Below are 26,540 nucleotides of genomic sequence, written 5' to 3'. Positions count from 1 at the left end.
TATATATACAAAATCTACTTTTAAGTGAGTCAAAAATAAAATTATACTTGTCCTAGTTTTATATATTAACATATAAAAATATATAATATTAATTAATATAAACCTTAATAATAAATATTAACCTAATTTAACTTAATAAGAGTGTATAAGTAGATTCTTTAGATATAAAGATAAAAAAAGTTAAGGAATACACCTTTTAACTTTTATCCCACATTGTCAAGAAACATAACATAAACACTCTAATATGCCTATATAAGCTAACCCTATTAAGCTCTTCAACTCATAGAACTAATATGTATTAAATTACGATGTTAATTTTATAGTTTTTTTTTTTAAATTTAAAGCATATTTTTTTTAAAATGATTTTAGGGATGATGTGGACCTATGGAAGGCGCGCTTCATGATTTGTGCCTTCCATATATGTTAGAGGTTCAATTAAGGCGCAGATGACGATTTGCACCTTCCCTTACGTGGTGTCAGCTTGGACAAAACCCTGCGAAGGCGCAGAAGGTGATCCTCACCTTGTCAGAAAGAGTGTTAAATCGGTAATATTAAGAGAAAGGGTACATGACATATAATTATTACATGTACGGGTATATTTCGGTAAAATCACCAATTAATTCAAAATTAGTGTCTCATGAACACTCTCATAATTTTAAATTAATTCTAATATATCCCTTTAAACTATTATTTATGTTTTAAAATGATCCCAAAAATTTTGAACATTTTAATTTCATCCCTAAACTATGACCATCATTCTAAATTAGTCCACAAACTTTTAGGCATTCTAAATTCATCTTCAAACTATGACTCTCATTCTAAAATGGTCCCCAAAATTTTGAATGTTATGATTACATCCCCCAAAACCATTCAAAAGTTTAGAGATAAAATCAAAATATTCAAAAATTTCAGAACCAATTTAGAATAAGATTCATATTTTTTGGGATAAATTTGAAATACTCAAAAGTTTGAGACTGTAGTTTAACTTAAATTAAATTTAAAGTTTAATGATCTAATTGATAATTTCTTTCAATGGTCTAAATATAATCCACTCCATAATTTAATAATTATAGAAGTAATTTACCAAAAAAGTGTAGGCTCTCTACTATTATCAAGTGAGCTGAACCATTGTATTTTTAATGTGTTTATGAACCCAAAGCCCTTAGGGAATACATTGAGTTCATTTGGGGCTAAAGGTTCCTTTTATTACTCCCGATAAGGCCAAGATTGTCCCTAAAAAGTTAGGGCAAAGCGGGAAGAAAATGAGTTGTCACCATACGAGCAAAAGAGACAATGAGTGGAGATTAACACACTAACAATTATGTCTTAAGAGCTTAAAAATTATATGGTGCTTTCATAATTGTTGCATTTCCAACGTACATTTTATTCATATATTATCGTGAAATGTTTTAATCAATTTTGGATAAAGCACATAAATGATGTTTGATTATAGTGTATTATTTTGTTGAGTCTCTCGACTATTTAAAATTAAAAAATGGTCTTATGACTATAATACATAACTCATGTATTACATTGGTATCTAACGATTAGTTTAAGTTACCGATTTTATGAACTGAATTAATAAGTTTCAAAATTGCAGGCAACTTCATATCCACATATTGAAGAAATGGTGGAGGGAATTGTGCTGACATCTCCAGCTTTGCCTGTCAAGCCAATACACCCACCCAATTGTTAAGGTCAGTTGCTGCTTCTTGTTCTTGGTTTATAACTTTGCTAAAAATTCGAACCCGTATTTTAGACCGAACTTCAACTCGAACGAACTCATGGTCTGAGATGTGTGAGTTTCTTTGGTGTACTATTCTTCCCCATGTTGAATTTTCTACATGGCGTATATATGCAGGCTGTTGCTCCCTTTTTTTCTCTTCAAAGGTGCAAACAAGAGTGGCATCCCTGTTTCGAGGGACCCCGCAGCACTACTGACCAAGTACTCGGACCCCTTGGTCTACCCGGTCCGGTAAGGGTCCGAACCGGGCACTAAATACTACGCATCTCATCTTACTTGATGCAAAACTTGAAGTCCGTGACGGTCCCGTTTTTGGTTCTGCATGGCACCGCAGACAAAGTCACCGATCCACTTGCCTCCCAGGATTTATACAACGAAGCAGCCTCCAAGTTGAAAGACATAAGGCGCTACGATGGCTTCTTGCACGACCTTCTGTTCGAGCCGGAGAGCGAGGCGATAGGGCAATCCACCGGATGGAGAAGAGATTAGATGGTAGCTATTGAAACATTGATTTTAATCATCTTGCACGATAGATTTAAGTGTTCTTTAATTTTCAGATTCTAATAATTTTCATGATTTTATAGATTCTACTGTAATATCTACATCATATTTAATCTTAAAGAATATCTATAATGGTATGGACCTTTTCATCTCTGTCTTTAGCATTTTTATATTATATTTTAAAGATAAGATATTTAAAGTTCGACAACATAAAGTAATAATTATTTGGTAACAACATGTGATGATCATTAACAAATTCTTTTTATTGTCTTTAACATTAACTTTTCCTTCTGATAAAAAAATTAACTTTTCCTTCTGATAAAAAAACATTAACTTTTCCTTTGTTTAATTACTGACGTATGGTTGACAAATAATAATAATAATAATAATAATAATAAAACACCACGTAATATTATAAAACTGATGAGTGGGATAATTATTCCTTTTATTTACACTATGTTTCCTTTTTAATTTGCTTCATAATAAATATTATCTTAGTAATGATGTATTTTTTCTAAATATAATTAAGGGTAAAATATAATAATGGTCACTGAACTTTTCTAAAGCTTTCATTTAGGTCCCTCAACTTTTAAAACTTGCAATAAAGTCCCCCAACAATTAGTCTATTTGTAATATGGTCCCCAACATTTAGTTCATTTGCAATATGGTCCCCGACGTAACTGTTGGGGGACCATATTGCAAATGAACTAAATGTTGGGGGACTGTATTGCAAGTTTTAAAAATTGGGGACCTAAATGAAAGCTTTAAAAAAGTTTAGTGACCATTACTTTACTTTACCCTTATATTAAAAAATTAAGATTTATGTTTTATTAATTTAACATTCAAGGTTTAAAAATGTTATGATTTTTTTTTCATTTACATTATTAAATCTAAACTAAGTTTTTCATTTGTACGGATAATTTTAAAATATTAATATTTTAAAGTAATATTTGACATTTTAATAAAATTGTTATACATATGAATGAGCATTTAATCTATAAACTCAATGAATTTTAATCTGATTTTATAGAATTGAATTTTTTTATTAAAAAAATCAAATTTAAATCGGGTTGAATTTTTTTTAAGGTTGAGGTTAGATTTATAGTGAAAAATACTTGTATTACTCTCTTCACATATTTAATCGATTAAAGGCTGGTGTGAATTTATCTCAAAAATCAAATAATATTTTAAGATAAATAAAACTTTCTCAAACTCAGATCAAATAATAAATAAAAGGGTAAAGTATAGTAATGATCACTGAATTTTTCTAAAACTTTCATTTAGGTCTCTCAACTTTTAAAACTTACTATATAGTCCCCCAACATTTAGTCTGTTTGCAATATGGTCCCCCAACATTTAGTCCATTTGCAATATGGTCCCGATGTAACTGTTGGGGGACCATATTGTAAACGAACTAAATGTTTGGGACTGTATTGCAAGTTTTAAAAGTTTGGGGACCTAAATGAAATATTTAGAAAAGTTCAATGACCATTACTATACTTTACCCTATAATTAATTAAGAAGCTGCATGTCCGCTTCCCCAGCCGCCACCTCCAATTTAAAATAATATCAGATTAACGTGCCGATCACTATCAATTAAAAAATATTTTTTACATTTAAAATGGTTTGTTCCACTACAAATCAAGGGCATAGCAGCTGTTAATCTCATTATGTGCATATAGTATTATAGTAGATCGTACAACCTAATAAAATAAAGCATTTGGGATATAAAAATAAAATAAAGTAATTTTTAGTCTTTAAATATGGTTTTTTTTAATTTAATCTTTGATTCTTGAACCTTAAATTTTATTTATCCATAAGTATTACATAATTTGTTTTGACCATTTTTAGTTACTTAAATTATTGACATGAATAGGAAACATTGCAAAATGCTAAGTTCAAGACTAATATGGCAAAAACTTTTGGGACAAAATAAAAAAATATCAAATTTAGAGAATAAAATTTATTTTATTCTTATAAAATTATAATTTATATATTTTTTAAATTTATGTTTAATTATTGAAACTCTTATATATCTATAAATATAAGCAAACTCGAATCTATATTTAATTTATATATTTTATTATCAGTAATTATAATTTATATTTCATTGTAAACATTAAAAGGGCAAGACGAACAATCATTTTCTAAATCATTATTCACTTTTTATTACTATATTAGTAGCATGAGGTTAGAAATTATTTTGTTCATTGTATCTAATAGTAGCAATTATTTCTACTTAAATTCAATTATAAGTTTATATTAATAGGTTTTTCAATTTGATCAATTCATGTTTTTTGATATTTTTATCATGCCTAAATTCAGGTAATATATTTTTGTTTGACATAATTTGATCTATTTTATTTTATATTATTATTAACTAATTAATCCAACATAATTTTCAATTGTCCAAATTTATTTTGGATTATCTAGAATTTGAATACAGAATTCAATTCTGTGTATAAATAATAAGAGGCGCCGCGTAGGCGTAGTCATGATTCTTGAACAGTGGAAAATGAACGGATGCATGCGCTTTTTGAATTTTATAGGTACTCCCACACAGAACGATTTCAAAGCTTCTTTTTATTTTCATTTCATTCACACCTGTTATGTGAACTGCTGAATTATTTATGTTTATTTATCTATTATTTCAAAGAGATAATTCATACTCCAATTCACAGATTTACTTTTATTTATCACTTTAATATCTAAATTATTATTATATTCTAATTTACTAAAAAAATCAATGAACCAGTCAATAAAAACGAAACACGAAAAAAGAACAAATATAATTAAAAAAATAAATCAGGTATAAAGCATTTTTAAAACAATAATATGGAAATTTGAATCCATGATAGATTATAGGGGCAAATGAAGAAAGAGTTGGAATAATCATAATGGGTCGGGTCAAAAAGTGTAGCAATCTAAAGAGACTTGACCAGGTTTTCTTCCCTCCCAATACATTGAACAGAACACAATTGGATTAGTGGGTCTAAAATATTTAATTTCAACCCCTTAAATTAAATATAATATAATTTTTTATGAAAATTAATATTGTTCCAGTATTTTTTTTAATTTTTAAATTATATCACTTAAATTACCTTTTACTAAAAAAATTTATTTCCTTTTTATTTTTTATTAAAAATATATTTAATTGTTTCACATCAAATGTCTTATGAAAAATATTTCTTTTTTAAAATACGTAGTTACCAACTTCACTGGTTACCACCTGTGTAGTGCTTAGCTAAAGCAAATGAAAAGAATTGTTAAATTCTGAAGATGGTCCTTGTACTAATCGAGTAATCCATATATAATATAATTCAAACTTAATATCTTAACATTTTTTTTAATAAAAATATATCTCGAAATTTATAACATCTCAAGCTCAAGGCGTAATTGAACAAATTTAATGGTTAATTATAAATTATTATTATATTATTAGAGGTTTCATTAAATACTAAATCCTTAAACTACATTTTGTCACCCACCGTTAAATATTTTTAGATGAATGATCTATTATATTCCAAAAACAGGAAAAAACCTTCAACACAACTACAAACAGCAAAAAAAAAAAAAAAAAAACCTGTCAACAAACCACTATCCCTATTAACAGGACACTCCCTATCAACTTGCTTACCCCATAATCTCGATCCGATCAACCATCCCAGAGACAGAAGTCACGTTTCCAGCAAAGAGCATGTGATTCCTCGCCTTCCAAACCACAACAATATAACTATTCCACGTCAACTTCAACACGCGACTAAAATTAACATAACTGCTAACATGATAATTTTTTTTGTTTTTTCAATGATGATGTGACATTATCTTATGATGACATGTATCATTATTGTTAATTTTTTAATAGTGAATGACCAAAATAAAACCAAAACTAAATATTAGGTATGATTTTGAAACAAAAAATAGTTAAGTGGCTAAAATAGAACAAAAGTGATAGTTGCATACTAAACGTGTAGTTTACGCAAAATGTTATTGCTGTCGGTTGTTTCCAGTTTTCACCACGTTCCCTCGTCTTCAACGACCAATAATGCTTCCGCTGCAAAAGAATTCACCCATATTGCAACTTGTACATGATTTTGATAATAATAAAAATTCAATTTTTTGTCTTAAATATCTTTATGAGCAGCCAACACGTGGGCCAAGGCACAGTTTGTTTTTCTTCCATTTGACATGTAAAAAAAGGAAATAATGGAATCGCCGGTCACCTTTGATTTTCCAACTTTCGTAGAACCATCCTTCTGGGATTTCCTTCGCTATAAAAACATAGTTGGTTTTTCTTTTCTGTAATATAGAAGCAAAATCTCATTTTTCTCTGCTATTTTTTATCCTGTTTTGCTCTGTTTCACAGCTTTCTCTGATCTTTGATTGTTGAGTAGAGAAGGAAGATAACCTCGGGTCTATTATTGTTTAGAACAAATGTCGAACGGTGGTGATTACACTGTTGCTGGAGGTGTCGAGGATGCCTACGGTGAGGATGCTGCCTCGATGGATCAGCCCGTCACTCCCTGGACCGTCTCCGTTGCTAGGTGATTTATTTCTTTCACTGGCTTTTGAATGTACGAATCGATGATCTTTTGGTTATTTCGTGTAGCTGAAGATAGATATTTTGTTTGTTGTTGTTTGCAGTGGGTATTCCTTGATGCGTGATCCTCGTCACAACAAAGGGCTCGCCTTCACCGAAAACGAGAGAGATGCACACTACCTGCGTGGCCTTCTTCCCCCCGTCCTTCTCAGTCAAGAGCTTCAAGAGAAGAAGCTCATGCATAACCTTCGCCAATATCAAGTTCCTTTGCAACGATACATGGCCTTGATGGATCTTCAGGTACTTAAACCGTTTGTTGAATTTCCCCAAACATCACAGTTATTGATCGAAATCTCCGGGCACTGACGATGGTTTTTGACCGCGTTTTTGCAGGAGAGAAATGAACGACTTTTCTACAAGCTTCTCGTTGATAATGTGGAGGAACTGCTCCCGGTTGTATACACTCCAACAGTCGGTGAAGCTTGCCAGAAATATGGAAGCATTTTCAGGCGCCCTCAGGGTCTTTACATCAGTTTGAAAGAGAAGTATGTATTCGGTTCGATTAAAAAAAACTAAAATAATCTACAATAATCGAACTGATTTAACTTTATTTTTTTATGTTTTACCTTTTATATGTTGCATATCAAATGCTAAGCATTGTAAATCTAACAGGGGAAAGATTCTTGAAGTATTGAAAAACTGGCCTGAGAGAAGTGTTCAAGTTATTGTTGTCACTGATGGTGAGAGAATTTTGGGACTTGGAGATCTTGGTTGCCAGGTAACCCGTGACTCGAAACAGCGATAAATCTCGAATAGTTTACATTTTACTAGATAATTTAACTTCAACTTTCATCTAAAACAAATTATACCACTTATGCCAACTTCATGGAATAATTTTTGTTTAGAAGCTGCCTTAACTGTAACTGTTCATTGAACAAAATCAACTTTGAGATTTGGTGCAGAGCCGTATGCATTTTGAGCAATTTTTTCATAAAAGTCGAGTGGTTTAAACTCTCTTTTATAGACCAATGATTTTTAATATATGATTTGTTTTTCAGGGAATGGGCATACCTGTAGGAAAACTCTCTCTGTATACAGCTCTAGGAGGAGTCCGCCCCTCAGCAGTAAGCATTACTATAACCATTCTCTTTCATGATTTTCACTGGTATTTGATTGTTTACAACTTTCATTCAATATTTGCAGTGCTTGCCTATTACGATTGATGTTGGGACAAACAATGAGAAGTTGTTAAACGACGAGTTTTACATCGGACTTAGGCAAAGGAGGGCAACTGGACAGGTTTGGAGATTCTTTCCTTTATGCCTATATGATTCATTATGCCAATAAAGTATTTACTTATTTGAAATACTGATTTTGATTTTCCTTGGTATAGGAATATGCTGAACTTCTTCAGGAGTTCATGACTGCAGTTAAGCAGAACTATGGAGAGAAAGTACTAATACAGGTAATATCATAGGATCATATTCCTTTTAGGCATTAACTATGGACTTTTACATGCACTGTTCTCTGAATACACTTTGCTTTGCTTTCAGTTTGAAGATTTTGCCAACCACAATGCATTCGAGTTGTTGGCAAGATACAGTTCTTCTCATCTTGTTTTCAATGACGATATACAGGTAATGCACTATAAATCGATGCCAGCATCTTTTCATGGTTCAAAGTAGCTAGGTTATTTTAGTTTCCAATATCATTTTCTTTTATGAAAACTCTTTCATAATGGCAGGGTACAGCATCTGTTGTGCTGGCTGGGCTTCTTGCATCCCTTAGATTACTTGGTGGAACCCTCGCTGACCATAGGTTCTTGTTCCTCGGTGCTGGAGAGGTAAGGCTCAAACCAACACAATGCCAATAAAAAACTCAACTTTACTGGACAATTCCATGTTTAAAGTCTTGAATGCTTTTTAACTTTTTGATTCATAGGCTGGAACTGGTATAGCTGAGCTCATAGCTCTTGAAATATCAAAGCAGGTAACCAAAGTTTAACCATTTTCTGATGCTATATATATTTGTTTCCTCAGAAAAAAGGTTTATGGTACTTTTTCTTGACAGACTGGAAATCCTATTGAAGAGAACCGCAAGAAGATTTGGCTTGTAGACTCAAAGGGATTGATTGTCGATTCTCGCAAGGAGTCACTTCAACACTTCAAGAAACCTTGGGCTCATGAACATGAACCAGTCAATACACTCTTAGATGCTGTCAAGGTGTGTATATCTTGTCTTGAATCATCCACCAAGACTCGAAAATCATATATGTGTGCTTTCTTTCCTTCTTAACTCTGTGTTGATTAACCAGGCAATCAAGCCAACTATCCTGATTGGAACATCTGGTGTTGGAAAACAATTCACCAAGGAGGTTGTTGAGGCCATGGCATCCTTGAATGAGGTTCATTATCTCTCTCTCTCTCTCTCTATGCATGTCGATACCATCTCGGTCTCAAACAAAGACCTTTGCACTAATCCTAATGGTTGATTTAAACTTGCAGAAACCTCTTATCATGGCTCTGTCTAACCCTACCTCACAAGCGGAGTGTACAGCAGAAGAAGCGTACACATGGACCGAGGTATACATATATGTATATATGACATGCAATTTAGTAAAATGTCAGGTAAAAAATAGTCTTTCTTCATACAATATTTACCTTTTTTTTCATTTTTTTATTTGCAGGGTCGTGCAATCTTTGCCAGTGGAAGCCCATTTGAAACCTTTGAATACAATGGAAAAATCTTCGTGCCTGGCCAGGTTCTATCTACAAACCTCAAAACTATTTTTCAAGTTTGAAGTTTGCTTGCACCCAGATTTTCTTACACTAGTTGTTGTCTGTCATTTCAGGCAAACAATGCTTACATCTTCCCTGGATTTGGTTTGGGTGTCATTATTTCCGGTGCAATTCGTGTTCACGATGACATGCTTTTAGCAGCCTGTAAGTGCATTCAAGCCACTCAAGATCCCTCTTAGTTTATATCAAAAACTCGACCGACTGGACCCTAACGGTTCTCCCTTTTTTCTGTAACGCAGCCGAAGCTTTGGCTGCACAGGTGACGAAGGAACACTACGAGAAGGGAATGATTTACCCGCCATTCTCCGATATCAGAAAGATATCAGCCAACATAGCTGCTAAGGTTGCTGCCAAGGCATATGAACTTGGTGAGTGATCCTTTTATATAATTTGATTACGCTCTTAAAATCATTAAACCTATCCATTAATTAATGTATTATTTGATTGTTTGTTTTAGGTCTGGCTTCTCACCTGCCTCAGCCTAAGGATCTGGTTAAGTATGCCGAGAGCTGCATGTACAGCCCACGATACAGAACCTACCGTTGAAACTTGAAATTGAAGTAGAGCCGTCATGTGTTTTGTTTGTCTGCGATTTGCTAGCATAAGCGTTGTGTTTTGCTCTTGTAATGGCATAGATATTGTATTATGGTCAATTTATTGTTCATTTAATAAATTTTCTGAGAGTTCTTTTATGTTTTGAAATGAACCGCTAGTTTTCTCCCATCATTAAAATGATTTTTTTCCATTGACACGTCATAAAAAGTGTGCAACGAGGTCCAAGAAAAGTCGAGGGTAAATATATTTTGTACCTAAACTTAGTTTTAAGTTACAATTAGGTTTAGGTATATGAACTTGAATTTAAAGTTCAATTTGGTATCTATAGTTTTTTTATCCAATTAAGTACCTGAATTTAGTTTTCTATTCAAATTATTACTTTAACTTCATTTTTTTAAATCTAAATTAGTACTTATGATAAATGAGTTATTTCAACCATGAAGTCAAGTTTGGATACTATTTTGAATCTAAAAGTGAAGTTGAAGTGCCCAACTAGACCTCAAAAACATTTAAGTACTAAATTGATACTTGACTTCACTATTTGTTCTAAATTGTTATTTACACTAAATGGATTATTTTAACTACAAAATCAAATTCAAATACTAATTTAAATTAGAATTTAAATCTAAAAGTGAAATTCAGATGTCTAATTAGACCTAAAAAAATCAAGTACTAAATTGATAATTGAACTTCATTTTTTGGTCTAAATTGGTGCTTACAAAAAATTATTTTAATTATAAATTCAACTTTAAATACTAATTTGAATATAAAAGTGAAATTCAAGTACCTAATTATACCTTAAAATGTTTAAGTACTAAATTGCTATTTAAAGCCAAATTCACATTCCAAAATGTACTTTTAGCCAAACCTAAGGCCGTCAAAGAAACAGCACGAAACTGAACGGCTCTTCACACAGCTCTCATCTCGCGGTTTGGGTTCACGCTCGTTTTTGCTGGATAAATCCTTTTCCCAAAACAATTAAAAAAACGAAAAAAAAATGGGGCGTTCAGTTCTCTCTCAATTTCTCATCCTTTCCAATTCACCTCCATGCCTCTCATCCTCAGTGTATGTACTCTTTTCTTCTCTCCATGATTAGATCCGTGGTCTTTTTTTTTTATTTTCTCATGTTTACATTATTGTTTGGCGTTTGTACTAAATCAGGTCTTGTGGTGGGCTTGGAAGTAAATACTTGAAGCGGTCTGGATTCATCCGTAATAACCGTGCGACAAATGGAGACAATGGCGCTGGTTTCCGTTGCTGCTGCACTGTCTCGCTCTCGCATCCAGCTATTCCCCAGACTTCTTCCAGCTCGGTCAGGTAATCTATTTTTGTATACTTCTTTCCTCATCTTATTTCTAATGGAGTTAATGAAATGAAACTTTAGGAATTAGTATTTTGTTTTATCGTCAATGTAATGGTAAATATAAGCTTGTTTGAATTGTTGAAAAGCCAGAATGCGATTGCCAACCTATATTAAAGTTGAATTCATTGCATTAGAAAGTGAATTTTATGGAAGATTTGCTCACATGATTTTATGGATATTTTAAAAACAAACGTTTTATTGCATTCCAGACTTAGCGAATTATAGATTTCAAATGGCCAGAATCTGATCGCTAATCTGGAATAACTTTGCTTATGGCCTGTTTGGAACCAGATTAAAGTTTAATTGATTCATTAGAGAATGAACTTCATCATTGAATGAACTTTGAACTTGTTCTTAATTGTTAAAAAGCTGGAGTGTGATTTGCTAATTTGTAATAACTTTTGCTTATGGTCTGTTTGGAACCAAATTAAAGTTTAGTTTTATTGAAGAATGGATTTAAGGAAGATTTTTTCTCTCACATATGACTGTATCTGTTTTAAGATACTAAGCGAACTACAAATTTCAAATGACGTTAACTTTTTGTTTCTTACTTTAATTCCCAAAAGCAATGCGATGGAAAATATAAACTTGTACTGAATTGTTAAAAAGCCAGAATTTTATTGCTAATCTAGTGTAACTTTTGATTACAGCCTGCTTGGAACAAATTAAAGTTAATTCCATTGCATTATAGAGTGAATTTTAAGGAAGATTTGCTCATATATGATTTTATCTATTTAAAAAAATGTTTATTGCATCCAGACTAAGCGAATTATAGATTCCAAATGACTTCACTCTTTTATTTCATTATTTTAATTCCCAAAGCAATGCAATGGTAAATATAAACTTGTTTTTAATTGTTAAAATGGCTTGTTGAAATGTCAGAATCTATTAGTAAACTAGAATAACTTTGCTTATCGCCTGTTTGGAACCAAATTAAAGTTGAATTAAATGCATTAGAGAATGAATTTTAAGGAATATTTTCTCACATATGATTTGATGAATTTTGAAAAATAAAAACTGTTTATTGCATTCCAGACTAAATGAATTATTGATTCAATTGACCTTAATTTTTTATTACCTTATGTTAATTCCTAAAGCATAAACATGGTTTTGTAAGCATATTGAATTGCCCGCAGGAAGAGGATAGTGTCTGGAGTCCAGCCAACTGGAGCTATCCACCTTGGGAATTATCTTGGTGCCATAAAGAATTGGATTGCGCTTCAGTTTCTACTGACTTTCTTTCCTATATTCTCAAGGTCAATAATGTTAAGTGATGTGAATAATATGGTTTTATGAAATCAGAAAAATAGCTACTTCCGATGAAGTTACGGAATAAATTTTTGTTTTCTTTCCTATCAACTTTAGTCACTTTTGAAGTTAGTGTGAGCACTGATGTTTGTCCTTGAGTGGTGTACTTTTATAGATATTCATTGTGAAACTGAAGTGTGCTATCTTTTCTTTTTCTTTTTTCTATTCTTCTCTATTTACTCATTATCCTTGAGACTTTGAAAATAACCCCAAGGTTTGGTTTCATTACAGGTTCTAGATGATGCTTGAACCTAAACTATTCAGTGCCGTCAATTTCTGTATTTGAATGAGCATAGAATTAAATTAACCAACTAGTGGCCGTCCTTGTTATTTTGATACTTAAAAGGATACTTTAATGTTACATTTAAGTTTTTGAATGATTAATTGTTTCTTAATATGGTTTTGTTTTGCAGAACACATATGACACACTCTTTTTCATTGTGGACCTCCATGCGGTATGGTTGAAATATCATCTATTTGCAAATTTCTCATTGATATTATTGTCTTGCAAATTGCAATCATCTTGTATGTTGGGCTGCATTATGAAAGAAAGATTTCCTTGATCCTGGATGACAAATAAGCTATTTTCAATTGATTCATTTTTCTCTGTGCAGATTACACTACCATATGATACACAACAATTATCAAAAGCAACACGGAACACAGCAGCTATTTATTTGGCATGTGGTGTGGACACCTCAAAGGTTTGCTTCCACATTTTGTTCTTTATGATTTTTTTTCGAGCAATTTCACTGGATCTTTGATTTTTTTTGTCATGCAGGCTTCTGTCTTTGTGCAGTCACATGTTCGTGCTCATGTAGAATTAATGTGGTTACTGAGTTCTGCCACACCAATTGGTTGGCTAAATAGAATGATTCAGTTTAAAGAGAAATCTCGCAAGGCGGTGCGTTTATAGCTGTATTACAGCTCCATCTCCTTTACTTGTTATTGATTTATTATAACTAAAATTATTAGCTTTAACTTTCTTTTGATTCTTCCCCATAACCTCTTATAAGTGGAGTTTTTGTCCCTGTGTGGTTGGATCAGTCAAAGTGGGAGTGCTTTAGATGTAATTATTAAATGCCAACATTTGGAAAAGAGTTCGACTGGCACCTGATAAACTTCTTTAGCCTAATCATCATTGAGCAACACCCGGTATGCTCAGGTGATGTGAATATGTAGGAATCAGTCTCAATGATGCAGAAATAGTTTAGCTACAGGAATCCTTCTACTTGTGGTGATTTTACAATTTATATTGTATCCCAACAAAGAAAGTTTGTAGGACTTGTAACATTCATGTAGATGTTTTTCCAATATGAGGGGAACAGAGGATTGCTAATTTTTTCTGTTAAGAGTCATTAATTTAAGATTCATTAATTCATTCTTATTTCTCTTATCAAGTTTATGTTTGTTTTTTTGTCTGTTTGGATTAATTGCATTCCTCCATTATGTTTTGCAGGGAGACGAAAATGTGGGAGCTGCTCTATTGACCTACCCTGCTCTGATGTCTTCTGATATTCTTTTGTATCAGGTGGTTTTGGAAACATTAATTTTATCCTTTATTTGAGCATGCCTGATAGCCTTTGAGTATCTTATCTGAATAAGTGCCCTGAAGATGCATGACTCTTACGCAATTGCAGCCTGCTTCTGCGGTCTGATTTAGTTCCGGTTGGTGAAGATCAGAAGCAGCATTTAGAGTTGACTCATGAGTTAGCTGAGCGTGTTAACTATTTATATGGAGGAAGGAAGTGGAAAAAGTTGGGAGGGTGAGAACCAATTACATTTTAAAATACTGATTCAAGTAATTGAGTCATCATCATATCTGTTATTCACTTCCGATTGATGTACACTATCATCGCTAAAGTTTTGAATCCTTCTAATATTTTATTTGGTCACAGGCGTGGTGGTGCTATTTTTAAGATGATGTTTCTGTGCGAACACTTGGTTTAGACCTTGCATAGAAGCTCATGAACCATCAAAACTTATGGAAGGTTCTTATTTAAGTTTGTCCCCTTTTGTAGGTTCCTGAGCCCCTAATACCGCCAGCTGGAGCACGAGTGATGTCACTCACTGATGGTCTTTCAAAGGTTTCTTGTAATATATATTCTAATAAGTTAAACTTGCTGCTGGTAGATGAATATAAGAGTGCCTGACCTTCCCACCTCTATATGGTGCAATTTCCTCTTTGGGGAATTTCTTGCAGATAATCACATTGGGAACTCTTAGGACTTTAAGAATTGAGTTTATCTTCTGCATTTTTATTTCTATGGTTCTATTATTCTCAGTTAATACCATCTTAGTCTAATGGTTAAGTCTTAAACTATCATTATAATCTAGCACAGATAGACCAAATAGTCTTAAATGGCTTCAGTGTTCTCCCTGATTTTAACTTTTTTTGTCACTTATTCAATTAGCGTAAGACACATATTTCCTATTTTTTTATTTACGTTGCTTACTGAGGGTGTTAAGAATGTTTTCTTCAACCTTTAACGTAGTTGGTGATAGAAGTAATCATCTCATTATTTGAATTGTCTTTGGCAAAGCTTCACAATTTGTAACTGCAGATGTTTGATCCTCACTCTTGAACCTATAATTATCATCAAGATATAATAAAATTTTATGTCCTTTTACAGAGTGGAAGATAATAGGAAATATGATGTCACCTTTCAACCTTTATGCATCTTTTAGTTCTCACTCTATGATCAGTAAAGAGGAAATGAGTAATAGCTGAGGGAACTTTATAACCTATTTGTCTGTTTTCTGAAATGATATATATATATATATTTGACTCTGAATGATTTATTTCTGGAGTTCAATCTTATAGATGTCGAAATCTGCACCTTCCGATCAGTCTCGAATCAATCTTCTTGATCCCAAGGATGTGAGTGGTTTAATGAACTTTTCTTCCTTGTCTGTATGTGTTTGTTTGAAAATTATAGAAGGTTTTATTAATACATGCATACTGAAGTTAAATTTAGTATTTATGCATAGAAATTTGCATGTAGTCGTTGATATCATAGGAATTTAACCTGACTTGGGATTCAAACGCTAATTTTGAATTACAGTGTTTGGGGTTGGGGGATGCAAAGGGTTCCTCTGAACCATTTTACAGAGTTCTTTATTTTTTTTATTTTTTTGGAGTGGGAGGATAGTTAAGTTTATCTAATAAGGTTGATTCTAGCTTTTTAATTAAGGATTACATGCTCATATATGAATATGACTTATTGCACTTAACTATTGATGCCATGAAAAGGTTATGGAGCTTAGCTGATTTTAAGGTTCTGTTTTTACCCATATTTCAATTCGATCAAAATTAATTTCCTTTTTATTTTGGTGGTAGGTGATAGCAAACAAGATAAAGCATTGCAAGACTGATGCATTTTCAGGGTTAGTTCCTACTTCCTAGTCTATCCAGATAATTTGAAATTCCCTTCCTATTTCCAGTTTTGTTTTCTTCTTTACATATTTCTTTCTAAGAAAATAGCATCTGATATGAAGTTTTCTAACTTATCGTCTTGTTTGTCTTTCTTCTGGCAATTATTATAGCCTGGAGTTTGACAATCCTGAACGTCCCGAATGCAACAATCTTCTTACGATATATCAGCTAATATCAAGTAAGATGAAAGAGGTTTGAAAATTTGGTGTTTGTTGAGTTTTTTAGTACTCTGTGTATGACTTAAAAATAAAAAAAGGGAGAAAAAACTTTTAGTTCTTGTCTTTCAGAGACGAGTCAGTCATATGCTAATCTCATCCAAATACAAGTACTTTGGTCTAAGCTAACAGCCTAGCACCAAACTACTGAACATTTGATCTAGTCTTATCTGGTTACAATTTTGCATCAATAAAATGTGCCAGAGGATGTGCTCTGCTTAGAGTATCTTGGATTTAGTATTCACCCATGGGTCTGAAATGCTTTAATAAACAAATATTTATTCTCTCCTTTCAAATCTAGTAAAATTTTTGTGCAATATTGAACTTTGCATTTTAAATTCTTATTGATTATTAAAATTGCTGTGTGATAGAAGAAATTGTAGGATCATCAATCTGAGGCTAGATAGATTAGGAGATATTCAACACCAGATAATTGTCTTATGTTTTTATCCTTATTTCAGGAAGTTGCACGGGAATGCCAGGATATGAACTGGAGCACATTTAAAACCCTCCTGACAGATGCATTGATTGATCATTTGCATCCTATCCAGGTTCTAATCACTATATGCAGCATTATTTGCGCATGATAGGGGCATATACATGCTATTTTATTACCCTCTTTTCTCTTTTGATTAGGCGTGTTATTGCCCCAAGGGACTTTAGATGTTTATTTCTGTATTAATACATCATCCCAGAAATGTGTTCCAACTTAAGATTAATCATGTTAAATCAAATGCTGGCTTACAAATGATTCTAACTGTAACATTTCATGTGTTTTGGGGGACGAAATTTATATTTATGGATGTTTTTTACTAATTACTTTTGTTTTCAAATCACTGCAATTTAGCAATAGAAGCCTTCTTGATGTATGAGGTCTAGTGTGTTCTGGCTATCTGGTCAACCTTAGAAGTCAAACATTTCATTAAATGATTACTGGCAATTGTTATGAAACTGACTACTTTAGTCTCGGCAGTCTAACAAACATAAAATCTAGTTATACCAGGTTGCTGTTTAGCGTTGATTGGTGCCAATATGATGCCAATGTTTTGATTAGATTCCATGTTTGACTTTTGTGACAGATGTGGTCCTTTTCATAAATAATTTCTATATATATGGAGATTTTTTTTGCTTGATGTGTATGAAGCTGTTTCCAGCCAATGTCTTGATCACATTTGGCCCAATCATTTGGTTGATGCTATTGGTTTATCATCCACTGAGGTGCCCCCATCATTAGTGAGGTTTTCAACTTTTGCAGGTTCGTTATGAGGATATTATTTCTGATCCAACTTATTTGGACGGAGTCTTGGCAGAGGGGGCTACTAAAGCTGCAGCTTTAGCTGATGCTACTCTTAGCAATGTCTACCAGGCAATGGGATTCTTGCAAAGATGAGTAAAATGATTTGTATACAAACCTTAATGTGACTTTTATACGATTCATCATCGCCCACCATATTTTTGGAGTACATACCCGTTGAAATGTTCTAAATGAGTGAAAAGGTTACTTTTTTTGGAGGCCCACAAATTGTTTGATGGAGTTTCCTCTACCTCTCCTTTCCAGACAGGTGCTATTTATATCCCTTACTGTTCTTTAAAGTTGGGGCTTTATTGTTTTTTTCCCAAGACAATTTTATTTGTATAAAACACAATGAGCCTAATTAAAATTTAAACTCTTTTTGCGTGGGAACAAATACCAATCTTCTATAAATTGTCATTTTTCTTCTATTATTGAGAAATCCTTTTCAGGCTTCAGCTGATGAAACAGATTACTGGCTGGACTGCTGGTTAAGTTCCCATTGATTATTTAGTGCAAAACAAGCATGTTTTTTTCCATCGAGATGATTTGTCGTTTCAAGTGATTGCTGCAATTAAGTGTTTTTTTTTCTTTTTTCTGAATGGACTTACTATACTTATAAGGTATATTGTATCCTTTGGTTAGACAACTTAGAAAGGTACCCTCTAAAGTTTCCCGAGTCGTTCCAAGTATATTTCCCCTAAATGATTTGAATGGGGATTAAATATATACTGGTTCATCTAGCTTATCAGAACTAGTTTAGATTTAAGGCTTGGCTAAGTTCAGAAACTTTAGAATTTGGGTTTTTGAGAAGTGTGCCTTGGAAGCTCCATCCTTGCTCGATGCAAACCTGTCATTGCATGTAGTGTTTATCATGTCCATGGTGGGATTCTTATCAGCATAGGAGAAGATGATAGAAGAGCGAATATTGATCCTCCCAGTAAAAGTCAAAATCAACAATCTATATTCTCATCCAATTCCACGTATCCTCAGCATTTTCTTTAACAAAGGAGAAGATGTGATCAAGCATCTATAAAAGACTGTCTGAGGGAGACTCAGAGGAAAATGGCCATGTAAAATACCCTTCTACCCTCTTGCTTTCCCACTATCTCTTCAATGGGTGGCAAAGGAATAAAGGAGACTCTTCTTTAACTTTTTGCTGACAGTTTCACGGGACGGATGGACAGAGATACAAGACAAGGACCACTGTCTACTCACTGTAAATGTAATGTTCTCATTCCAATCATTAACATAATGTCGGTCTTTCTATTTCCCTGTTTTGGTTGCTGCATGAATCATGATCCTTTCTGCATCCTTTTGGCATTCTCATTTTCTCTTGTTACAAGCCTTTCCATTTAGAACAATCCTATTTCTGTTAAAACAAACTTACGCCAAGGTTTTAGGAAATCAGAGTTTTGGTAATACAATCTCATTGCCTAGGTGCTTTATGCTTATAGGAAACTGTAGTATTTGTAACGGCAACCATGCAGAGACTAAAGATTTGTTGAAGGCTTTCCTGTTATTGATCAGCAAATGACCTTGCTTCTGTAACATTTGTAAACATATTGCAGGCTGCATAGGGTTGCTCAGTCAATATCGATTAATCTTTCTATAGTATTATCTACCTGACTGTAAATTTAGCTCATTCTGAAAGATTTATCTGAACCAGTCCCCATAAAATTTATAGAGATTAAGAGTAACCTTTTCGATTAGTGACACGAATTATTAGCATATTATACTTTAGCGCCTAAATGTTAGGAACTGCCATGCGTTTCCATGTTTCGAGCTTTGAACTTATAGTAATAATGGGATTATTTGGAGCTTTGAGTACTTCCTAAGAGTTATAGTTTTTTGAGTGCATACCTAGATGCTTAGTTTATTGAATAGTTCGAATAATTGACCTTGTGTTCCTCAGATTATTTGATGGAGCAATATGCAATTGGTTTATGTAATTTGACCGATGGGTCGGAGGATGCTTAATGCTTCTAACCAATGGCTTGTAAGTCCTAATAAATTCCTTGTGTCTTACAGAATCTGGTATTGGTTTTTCGACGGTGGACATGTTATATTATAGGTCAGAATATGTCGCTAACCCTTATATTTTGACCCAAAAAAAGAGATTTAATCTCTATACTTCAAGTTGAAAAATGAATTTTCCTATTTTTCAATTTAAAATTTCTAATCAAATCGTTAATACCGTTAGTGTTTTTCATCAATTAATAATAAATGTACACACATTTACAGACGTAGTTGCTTGAATTCGAGACTTTTGAAGAGAACAACACTCTTTTTTATTATCGAGATTGTTTTATGAGATCTCTTTTAGCTTTTTAAATATAAAGATTAAATCTCAAATTCTATTACGGGACTTGATATATTTTCTCCTATAATGAAACCTTTGGGGAAGGTTTTTCCAGCGATGTTCGACAGCTGGAATTGAATATAATGGCGACATGGTTAGCCACGCCCCCTATATCAAAAGGTGTTTAGCTTTAGTAGGAGTTGTCAATTTATAAAGAATATAAGGGGGGAAATTGTCAAAATTAACTTTCTCGCTCGTGTTTTGTTTTGCAAGTGGTCACATTCTTGTAGGAAGATAGAATATAATTTACACAATTCTATTATAATTCATATCTAAATAGCGTTGCCCTCAAGGGTTAGTCCGGTTGGTATAGTAAAAATGAAATAACTTTTTCTATATGATTATAGTACAAAATATAAAATCTCTATTTCATAAAAAATTCTTATTTTAGTATAGGAAATAAAAATCTAAATGTATATACCAATTTGATAATCGTTTGACATGTAAACATCTCCTTTGATTCTCCTTTTTTTTTTTCATTTTTGGCCAATTATTCTTCCTCTTTTTCTTTACAAAAAGGGAGTAGCAATATACTATAAATACCAAGGCATGGACATGGCCTTGAGCTACCAATCATTGGCATATCAGATATTTTCCCCCTATTGTGTTTACAAAGAAAAAACATGAATAGGAATCGCTTGCAACACCAAGTTGCCTGCATGAGGAAGTCCCTCTTTGATCAGGTCTCTCTCAATATATGCACATGAATTCAAATTATTTTATTTGTTCATATTCAGAATTCGAAATTATCGCTTAATAATATCTTTTTTAATGTTCAAATCTAAGTTATTTGCTTAAAAGTGCAATATTTCTTACCACTTTATTCAATATATTTGTTGATAGTTAAGTATATGTGTCGAGAATGAATATTTAAAAAAGTAAATAAATAAAATAGATACACTAGTTCATACGTGGAATTAAAAAAATACTATTTCTTTTTGGATACTTAATTGTGTAAAAATTTATAACACCTTAGAGGTTACTTCTGTATTTTAATTTTTATTGATATTGTTTTATCTAAATATTCACTAGCAGTGTATCAAATATATAGGTATATTAAAAATACAAAAAGCAACCAACTTTTTCTAAACTTCCTCTATTTGGAAATTACTTATTTACTTTCATTACCAAATCAAGTAAAATTTGCTACTTGAACCTTTGTTTGTAGGGTTATCTAGACGAGCCATTCATCCAGCTGGAGGAGTTACAAGATGATGCCAACCCCAATTTTGTACAAGAAATTGTCACACTATTTTACACTGATTCGGCAAGGTTAATTCAGAACATCGAACATGCACTGTAAGGGGAACAACAACATATATCCTCATTATTAATCATCAACGTGGTTAAGATTACTATGTCACGAATATAAATTGCAAATTATAGTTTTCCTCACATGATTAATCCATGTATGCAGGAACAGTAGGCCTATTGACTTTAATAAACTGGATGATTACATGCACCAATTCAAGGGAAGCAGCTCTAGGTAATTAACCCTAAGAAACCGATATTATTTTAAAACGAAAAGGGGGAAAAAACTTGAGTTGATGTTAATATTCTTTATCCGAGTTACCTGAATTATTTTGGCAATTTTCTTGAAGCATTGGAGCTAAAAAGGTAACGAATGAATGCACTGTTTTCAGAGAATACTGCAGTGCAGAAAATGCTGAAGGGTAAGTTTCTTGTCTACTTCCTGTACCTTTCATCAATTAACTCCATTAGCACATATATCAAAAGACTCGTCAATCTATTTGCTGATTCTTTTTGGTGGTAGTTTGGGTTTGACACTATTCCTCGAGGAAGGTGAGTTGGGTTCGGAAAGGTTAGGTTCCTGTGAAATTAACCTGGGCTAAGAGGTATAGGAGGAATAAAGAAGCAAGAGCTTTAAGTAAAGGAGTATAGGGGTCGTACTTGGTTTATTCATACCTAGTCTTCGGCTTGCCCAAAAGACTACTCGGTGCATGCTCGCAGGCTGCCCGACTAAACATAATGGTATTCTGGTCAGCCCAGTTTGTTCAGCCTGTTGTCAGAGATGGACCGAAAGGAGGTTGGCGGGCATCTCATAAAATTTTTAAATTCTCATATAATTTAAGTATTTTTTTTATATTTTCTATTAATAATTTATTTTCACCCATTTGGCATAAAATCATGTCTCCGTCGCGCCCTCCTTCTTAGAACCCATTGAGGGGGGCCTCGGCCCGGGAAGGGGAGATTAGCCGAGTGGTCAAAAGCGACAGACTGTAAATCTGTTGAAGTTTTTCTACGTAGGTTCGAATCCTGCCTCTCCCACTTGTTTGTTGTAGACTTCAGAGAAGAGAAAGGAGGCATTCGTCAGCGTAGGAAGGCCCACCGAGCGAAGCTCTTTCTTTTTTTGGGGTGTGCCGTGAAGTGAAATTGTATCAGTGCCCTTTGGTTGCTTGAGTTTTTTCTGGCAAGTGTCAGGTGGTTTGCTCCCAATCGGCAGTTGGTCACGCTGAGTATCAATATTATACTAATATATTTATATTTGGATATGTGTTGAACATAAATAACTCCGAAGAATCTAGAAAAATATAACCCGTGATATATAATAGGGGGACTAAAGTGAAATCGATGTCATGATTTTACAGCTGCATTAGGAGTTTTCAACAAGTGAAGCAAGAGTACGCAATCTTAAGGAGGAAGCTGGAAGTTTATCTTCAGGTCTCACATTTCTGATCCATTCCATTTCCATTATAGTATAACGTGTAATTAATTTAGTACTAAAATTCGTTTCAAATATTGCTTTTTGTGGAATCTTATTCAGATGGTGGGACAAGCTGCAGTTTCTCAAACGGCATGAGTTGCATGCCCTGTCAATGCAGATAAACAAGTCTCTTGAATATCTAAATGTTATCAATAATGGGACAATAATATCGCACTTTCTTATTCCCTACAGCTTTTGATCCTGTTGTTTTAGTCAGCGTATTTTCAAACCCTAAACTGGATACAAATATATAAACATGTTAAAAATTTGTATAGAGATCAATGGATAAAGAGAAGAGAAAGGAGGGTCGAAAAAGTCTCTCTTAAAGCGAAGTTGGGAATTGCAAATGTTAGGGTTCCACAGCCACTATCAGATGATGAGCGCAAAAGGAAAATATTTATACTCTCTCAAAATAAAGTCTGGGTTTTAAATTTTGTAGGTGAGAAAGCTAATGTTGGATGAGTTTGTTTTCTGTTTATGTCGTATTGAAAGAGTTCATCTTTTATTCAGAGGTTAGACTTTATTCAACTCATAATTTAATATAATTATCAAATATCAAAATGCTTCGGATGAGATATTTGAACACATGAAAAGATAAGTGGTATAGCGGCGGAAAAATCTTTCTTGTACTGTTTATACAGACAACTTGTAGTGAATGGTTTACAAGATATATGGATACAACACATGGTGTTTTTCTTTGTTCTTTTGAATGGATCCCATTCCTTTGGGATGGAAAGTATTTTGATTTTCACTTTTCTTTTTACGAAAGTTCGAAAAGATTATAATATATATATTCAAATATTTATTAACTTATATAGATATTTATACAAATTTTATAAATACAACTATTTGAATTGAGGACCTTTAAGGAGAATATCATCTTTTTTTATCACTAAAACCACTTGATAACTTCGATTAGAACTTTTAAATATTACTCGATTGTTATTGCCAAAGATTATGGACAAGCTAACTAGATTAAAGATAAATGTTCAAAGTCCATAATATATTATATATAGGGAAGGAGACATGAATTTATGTTAGGGTTGTGAGTTTAGGAAATTATATTAAAGATTTAAGGGTGTAAAATTATAAAATTTCAGAGGGTGCAAAATTAGATATTTTATATAAAATACAAAAAGAATACCTAAAATACAAAGAGATTTAAAATTTCTAGAAAATACGATTGCGTTCCAACACTCCTCGATCAGGGATGGATCGAGGGGGTGCTGAGGTGCGGCCGCATCCTCTAGAAATTTTAAAACCTCTTATATTTTAATTATTTTTCTTATATTTTATGTGGATTATCTAATTTTACACCCCTAAAGTTTTATAATTTCGTATCACCTATATTTTTAATATAATTTCTTAAATTCGAATCTCTTGACATAAATTCCTGCGTTTGTGCCTGCCTCGGTCTATCCTCATCATACACTGAAAGAATATATATAAGATATAACTTTTATGCATTTAATGATGTATAAATGTCAGCGTAAAATTTGCATTATCAGAAAAAATGAACAAGACAGTTTTTGTTGGACTGTGCCATATCTGTGTGCCTAAAGCCTTAGGATAAAATCAACATCTGCTTTTGCATTTCCAAAAATAATTTTTTTAAAAATATAAGGATTAAAAATAATTAAATTAAAATATAAAAATTTAATTTAAAATTATGTATAATATAAATATTAATAGAAGAATTTTACCTAAAATAAAATAGGTCGAGAACGAGAAGCCTCTAAAGCTAACACCGACATAAAAACTCAAACTCAAAGGCCACTAATGGAGCCCATTTAAATCAAAGAGAAATCCAACCCAGTACCCCAAACCCCCAATTTATTTGCTTTCCCGAAAGGGCTAGCTTGATGTTTCTTTGCCTCTTTCGTCTTTCTTTGTCTCAGAAATAATAAACTTTTACGTAATCGAATCCCCTTCTTCTTCTCCAGACCCCACAGTCTGGTTGCAGATCGCCGCCGAGGCAAAAAGAGAAATCGATGGTTTCATTCATACAGAACTATAAATTCATTGCCTTCGCTTTTCCTTTTCCTAAATATTTTCTGGGTTATATTAGAAACTGATTGTTTACCTTCCGGAAGTTACAATTTTTCTAGGGTTTCATCTGTTCTTGTTCCTGTGTCTTAGTGTTATAGCTTTGATCCTGTTACCTGATATTAGCTAGTGATGATCTTATATTTGAATTCGTCTCCATGAAACTTTTTAATTTATTGAGTTGTATGCCTTCCTATGTTGAATTTTGTTTGATTTTATACTGTTTGTTTGTTGCAATTGAACTAGATTAGCTGTTTATTCATCTTGTTGTTTGGGTTTTTCTTGTTTGTGGAAATTTGAGAAAAAAAATTGAACTGGTGAATTCTGTAGGGAACTTCTAACTTTGAGAGGTTGTTTTGAATAGAAAAGGCACTATATTGTGAACCATGGGAACCCCGGAAACTTCGCGGGAGCCATGCCCTGATCGAATTCTTGACGATATTGGTGGTGCCTTTGGTATGGGTGCTGTTGGAGGTGCAGCCTTCCACTTCTTGAAAGGGACATATAACTCTCCTAGTGGTGCTCGGTTGATCGGTGGAACTCAAGCAGTGCGTATGAATGCTCCTCGTGTCGGAGGTAGTTTTGCTGTTTGGGGCGGCCTATTTTCCACATTCGATTGCACTATGGTGTACCTCCGACAGAAAGAAGATCCTTGGAACTCCATTATAGCCGGGGCTGCAACTGGAGGGTTTCTTTCAATGCGTCAAGGGCCCGTTGCTGCTTCCAGATCAGCAATTTTCGGCGGCGTGTTGCTTGCCTTGATTGAAGGGGCTGGTATCATGTTGAATAAAGTTCTCAGTCAACCACAGATGCCTATTATGATCGATGAGCCAGCTCCCAGTGTAGGCGGAATGCCCAGATATCCGATGGGACAATTGCCAAACCAACCCCCTGCATCAATTGATAGTTTTAGACACGATTCATCTCCGCCGCCGCCACCACCATCGACGTCATCGTCCTCGTCTAACTCTTTCTCTTCGTGGTTCGGAGGACTTTTTGGTGGAAAGCAGGAACCAGCAACAGGTAGCGGAAGTAAAACCGAGGTTTTGGACAGCTTCGACGCTCCTCCCGTCCCATCATTCGAATACAGATAAGGCTGTTCCCATCCCATTTTGTCACTGTTTTTCAGGTTTCAAATCGTGATCGCGTTTTCAGTTATTTTAGATTTACCGTGATTGCGGCCGTCGCGGGCGCTATTGCGCCCGTCGTGGGTAACTCGGACAGCGGCGAAACTACTATATCGCGGCCGAAATCACGGTCGCGAACTATTTTTAAAACCCTGTTGTTTTCTTTTGTTCCCAGCACTTTGAAGTGTGTCGACTTATGAAGCTTGCATTTTATCATTTTTATTGCATTCTTATTATTGTCTTCATTATTGCAAGATGCATGCCCGAGTGTAGGGGTGTGCAAATCCGGTACCCGGATTTTCGGGTACTGGCAACATTAGGGTCGGTGATTTCTCGGCCCGTGTCCCGAACCGGATATCCGGATTTTACGGGTACCCGTTTTTTTTCAGTTTCAAACTATTAATTTTAAAAATATACACAAATTTAAATGTTCAAAACTTCGAATTACATACCTTAATATCCGAACATAAAATTTAAAAGATCGAAATACAAAATCTAATAATCTATAATATAAATAATCTATTATATT

At 33.5% G+C, this 26,540-nt stretch overlaps 5 protein-coding genes across 6 annotated transcripts; all 5 read left to right on the top strand.

Moving 5' to 3' along the window:
• The first annotated feature begins 446 nt into the window (after nt 1-446).
• LOC120192535 lies at nt 447-2,233 on the top strand. The gene is made up of 4 exons (XM_039195301.1): nt 447-545; nt 1,601-1,666; nt 1,862-1,975; nt 2,039-2,233. Exons 1-4 carry the CDS (start codon nt 447-449, stop codon nt 2,231-2,233), a joined length of 474 nt encoding a protein of 157 aa, XP_039051232.1.
• Nucleotides 2,234-6,647: 4,414 nt separating this feature from the next.
• On the top strand, nt 6,648-10,285 carry LOC120192503 (NADP-dependent malic enzyme). Its single transcript, XM_039195278.1, has 17 exons — nt 6,648-6,789; nt 6,890-7,085; nt 7,179-7,330; nt 7,458-7,563; nt 7,844-7,909; nt 7,989-8,084; nt 8,179-8,250; nt 8,339-8,422; nt 8,530-8,628; nt 8,727-8,774; nt 8,856-9,008; nt 9,100-9,189; nt 9,290-9,367; nt 9,472-9,546; nt 9,637-9,727; nt 9,823-9,951; nt 10,041-10,285. The coding sequence occupies exons 1-17, from the start codon at nt 6,680-6,682 to the stop codon at nt 10,127-10,129; spliced, it is 1,734 nt and encodes a 577-aa protein (XP_039051209.1). The 5' UTR covers nt 6,648-6,679; the 3' UTR covers nt 10,130-10,285.
• Nucleotides 10,286-11,076: 791 nt separating this feature from the next.
• On the top strand, nt 11,077-19,361 carry LOC120192534 (tryptophan--tRNA ligase, chloroplastic/mitochondrial-like). Its single transcript, XM_039195300.1, has 17 exons — nt 11,077-11,203; nt 11,300-11,455; nt 12,638-12,725; nt 13,223-13,264; nt 13,424-13,513; nt 13,591-13,713; nt 14,269-14,340; nt 14,450-14,461; nt 14,831-14,896; nt 15,634-15,690; nt 16,150-16,196; nt 16,356-16,423; nt 16,922-17,011; nt 17,716-18,022; nt 18,204-18,824; nt 18,918-19,147; nt 19,192-19,361. The coding sequence occupies exons 1-13, from the start codon at nt 11,136-11,138 to the stop codon at nt 16,963-16,965; spliced, it is 933 nt and encodes a 310-aa protein (XP_039051231.1). The 5' UTR covers nt 11,077-11,135; the 3' UTR covers nt 16,966-17,011; nt 17,716-18,022; nt 18,204-18,824; nt 18,918-19,147; nt 19,192-19,361.
• A 1,252-nt stretch (nt 19,362-20,613) lies between these two features.
• LOC120192411 (histidine-containing phosphotransfer protein 4-like) lies at nt 20,614-22,962 on the top strand. 2 transcript variants are annotated; one of them, XM_039195197.1, is made up of 6 exons: nt 20,614-20,796; nt 21,282-21,412; nt 21,531-21,599; nt 21,721-21,786; nt 22,723-22,795; nt 22,899-22,962. In XM_039195197.1, exons 1-6 carry the CDS (start codon nt 20,737-20,739, stop codon nt 22,932-22,934), a joined length of 435 nt encoding a protein of 144 aa, XP_039051128.1. In that variant the 5' UTR covers nt 20,614-20,736; the 3' UTR covers nt 22,935-22,962. The 2 variants fall into 2 exon arrangements, with proteins under 2 accessions (XP_039051128.1, XP_039051127.1); XM_039195196.1 differs by having other exon boundaries at nt 20,618-20,796; nt 21,715-21,786.
• A 1,735-nt stretch (nt 22,963-24,697) lies between these two features.
• Nucleotides 24,698-26,224, top strand: LOC120192385 (mitochondrial import inner membrane translocase subunit TIM17-2-like). Its single transcript, XM_039195175.1, has one exon. The coding sequence runs from the start codon at nt 25,271-25,273 to the stop codon at nt 25,976-25,978; it is 708 nt and encodes a 235-aa protein (XP_039051106.1). The 5' UTR covers nt 24,698-25,270; the 3' UTR covers nt 25,979-26,224.
• The last annotated feature ends 316 nt before the right edge of the window (nt 26,225-26,540 follow it).

The sequence above is a fragment of the Hibiscus syriacus genome, unplaced genomic scaffold, assembly GCF_006381635.1.
Source record: "Hibiscus syriacus cultivar Baekdansim isolate YM2019G1 unplaced genomic scaffold, ASM638163v2 tig00116975_pilon, whole genome shotgun sequence".
NCBI classification, from domain to species: domain Eukaryota; kingdom Viridiplantae; phylum Streptophyta; class Magnoliopsida; order Malvales; family Malvaceae; genus Hibiscus; species Hibiscus syriacus.
This window is presented reverse-complemented; position numbering and strand designations above follow the sequence as displayed.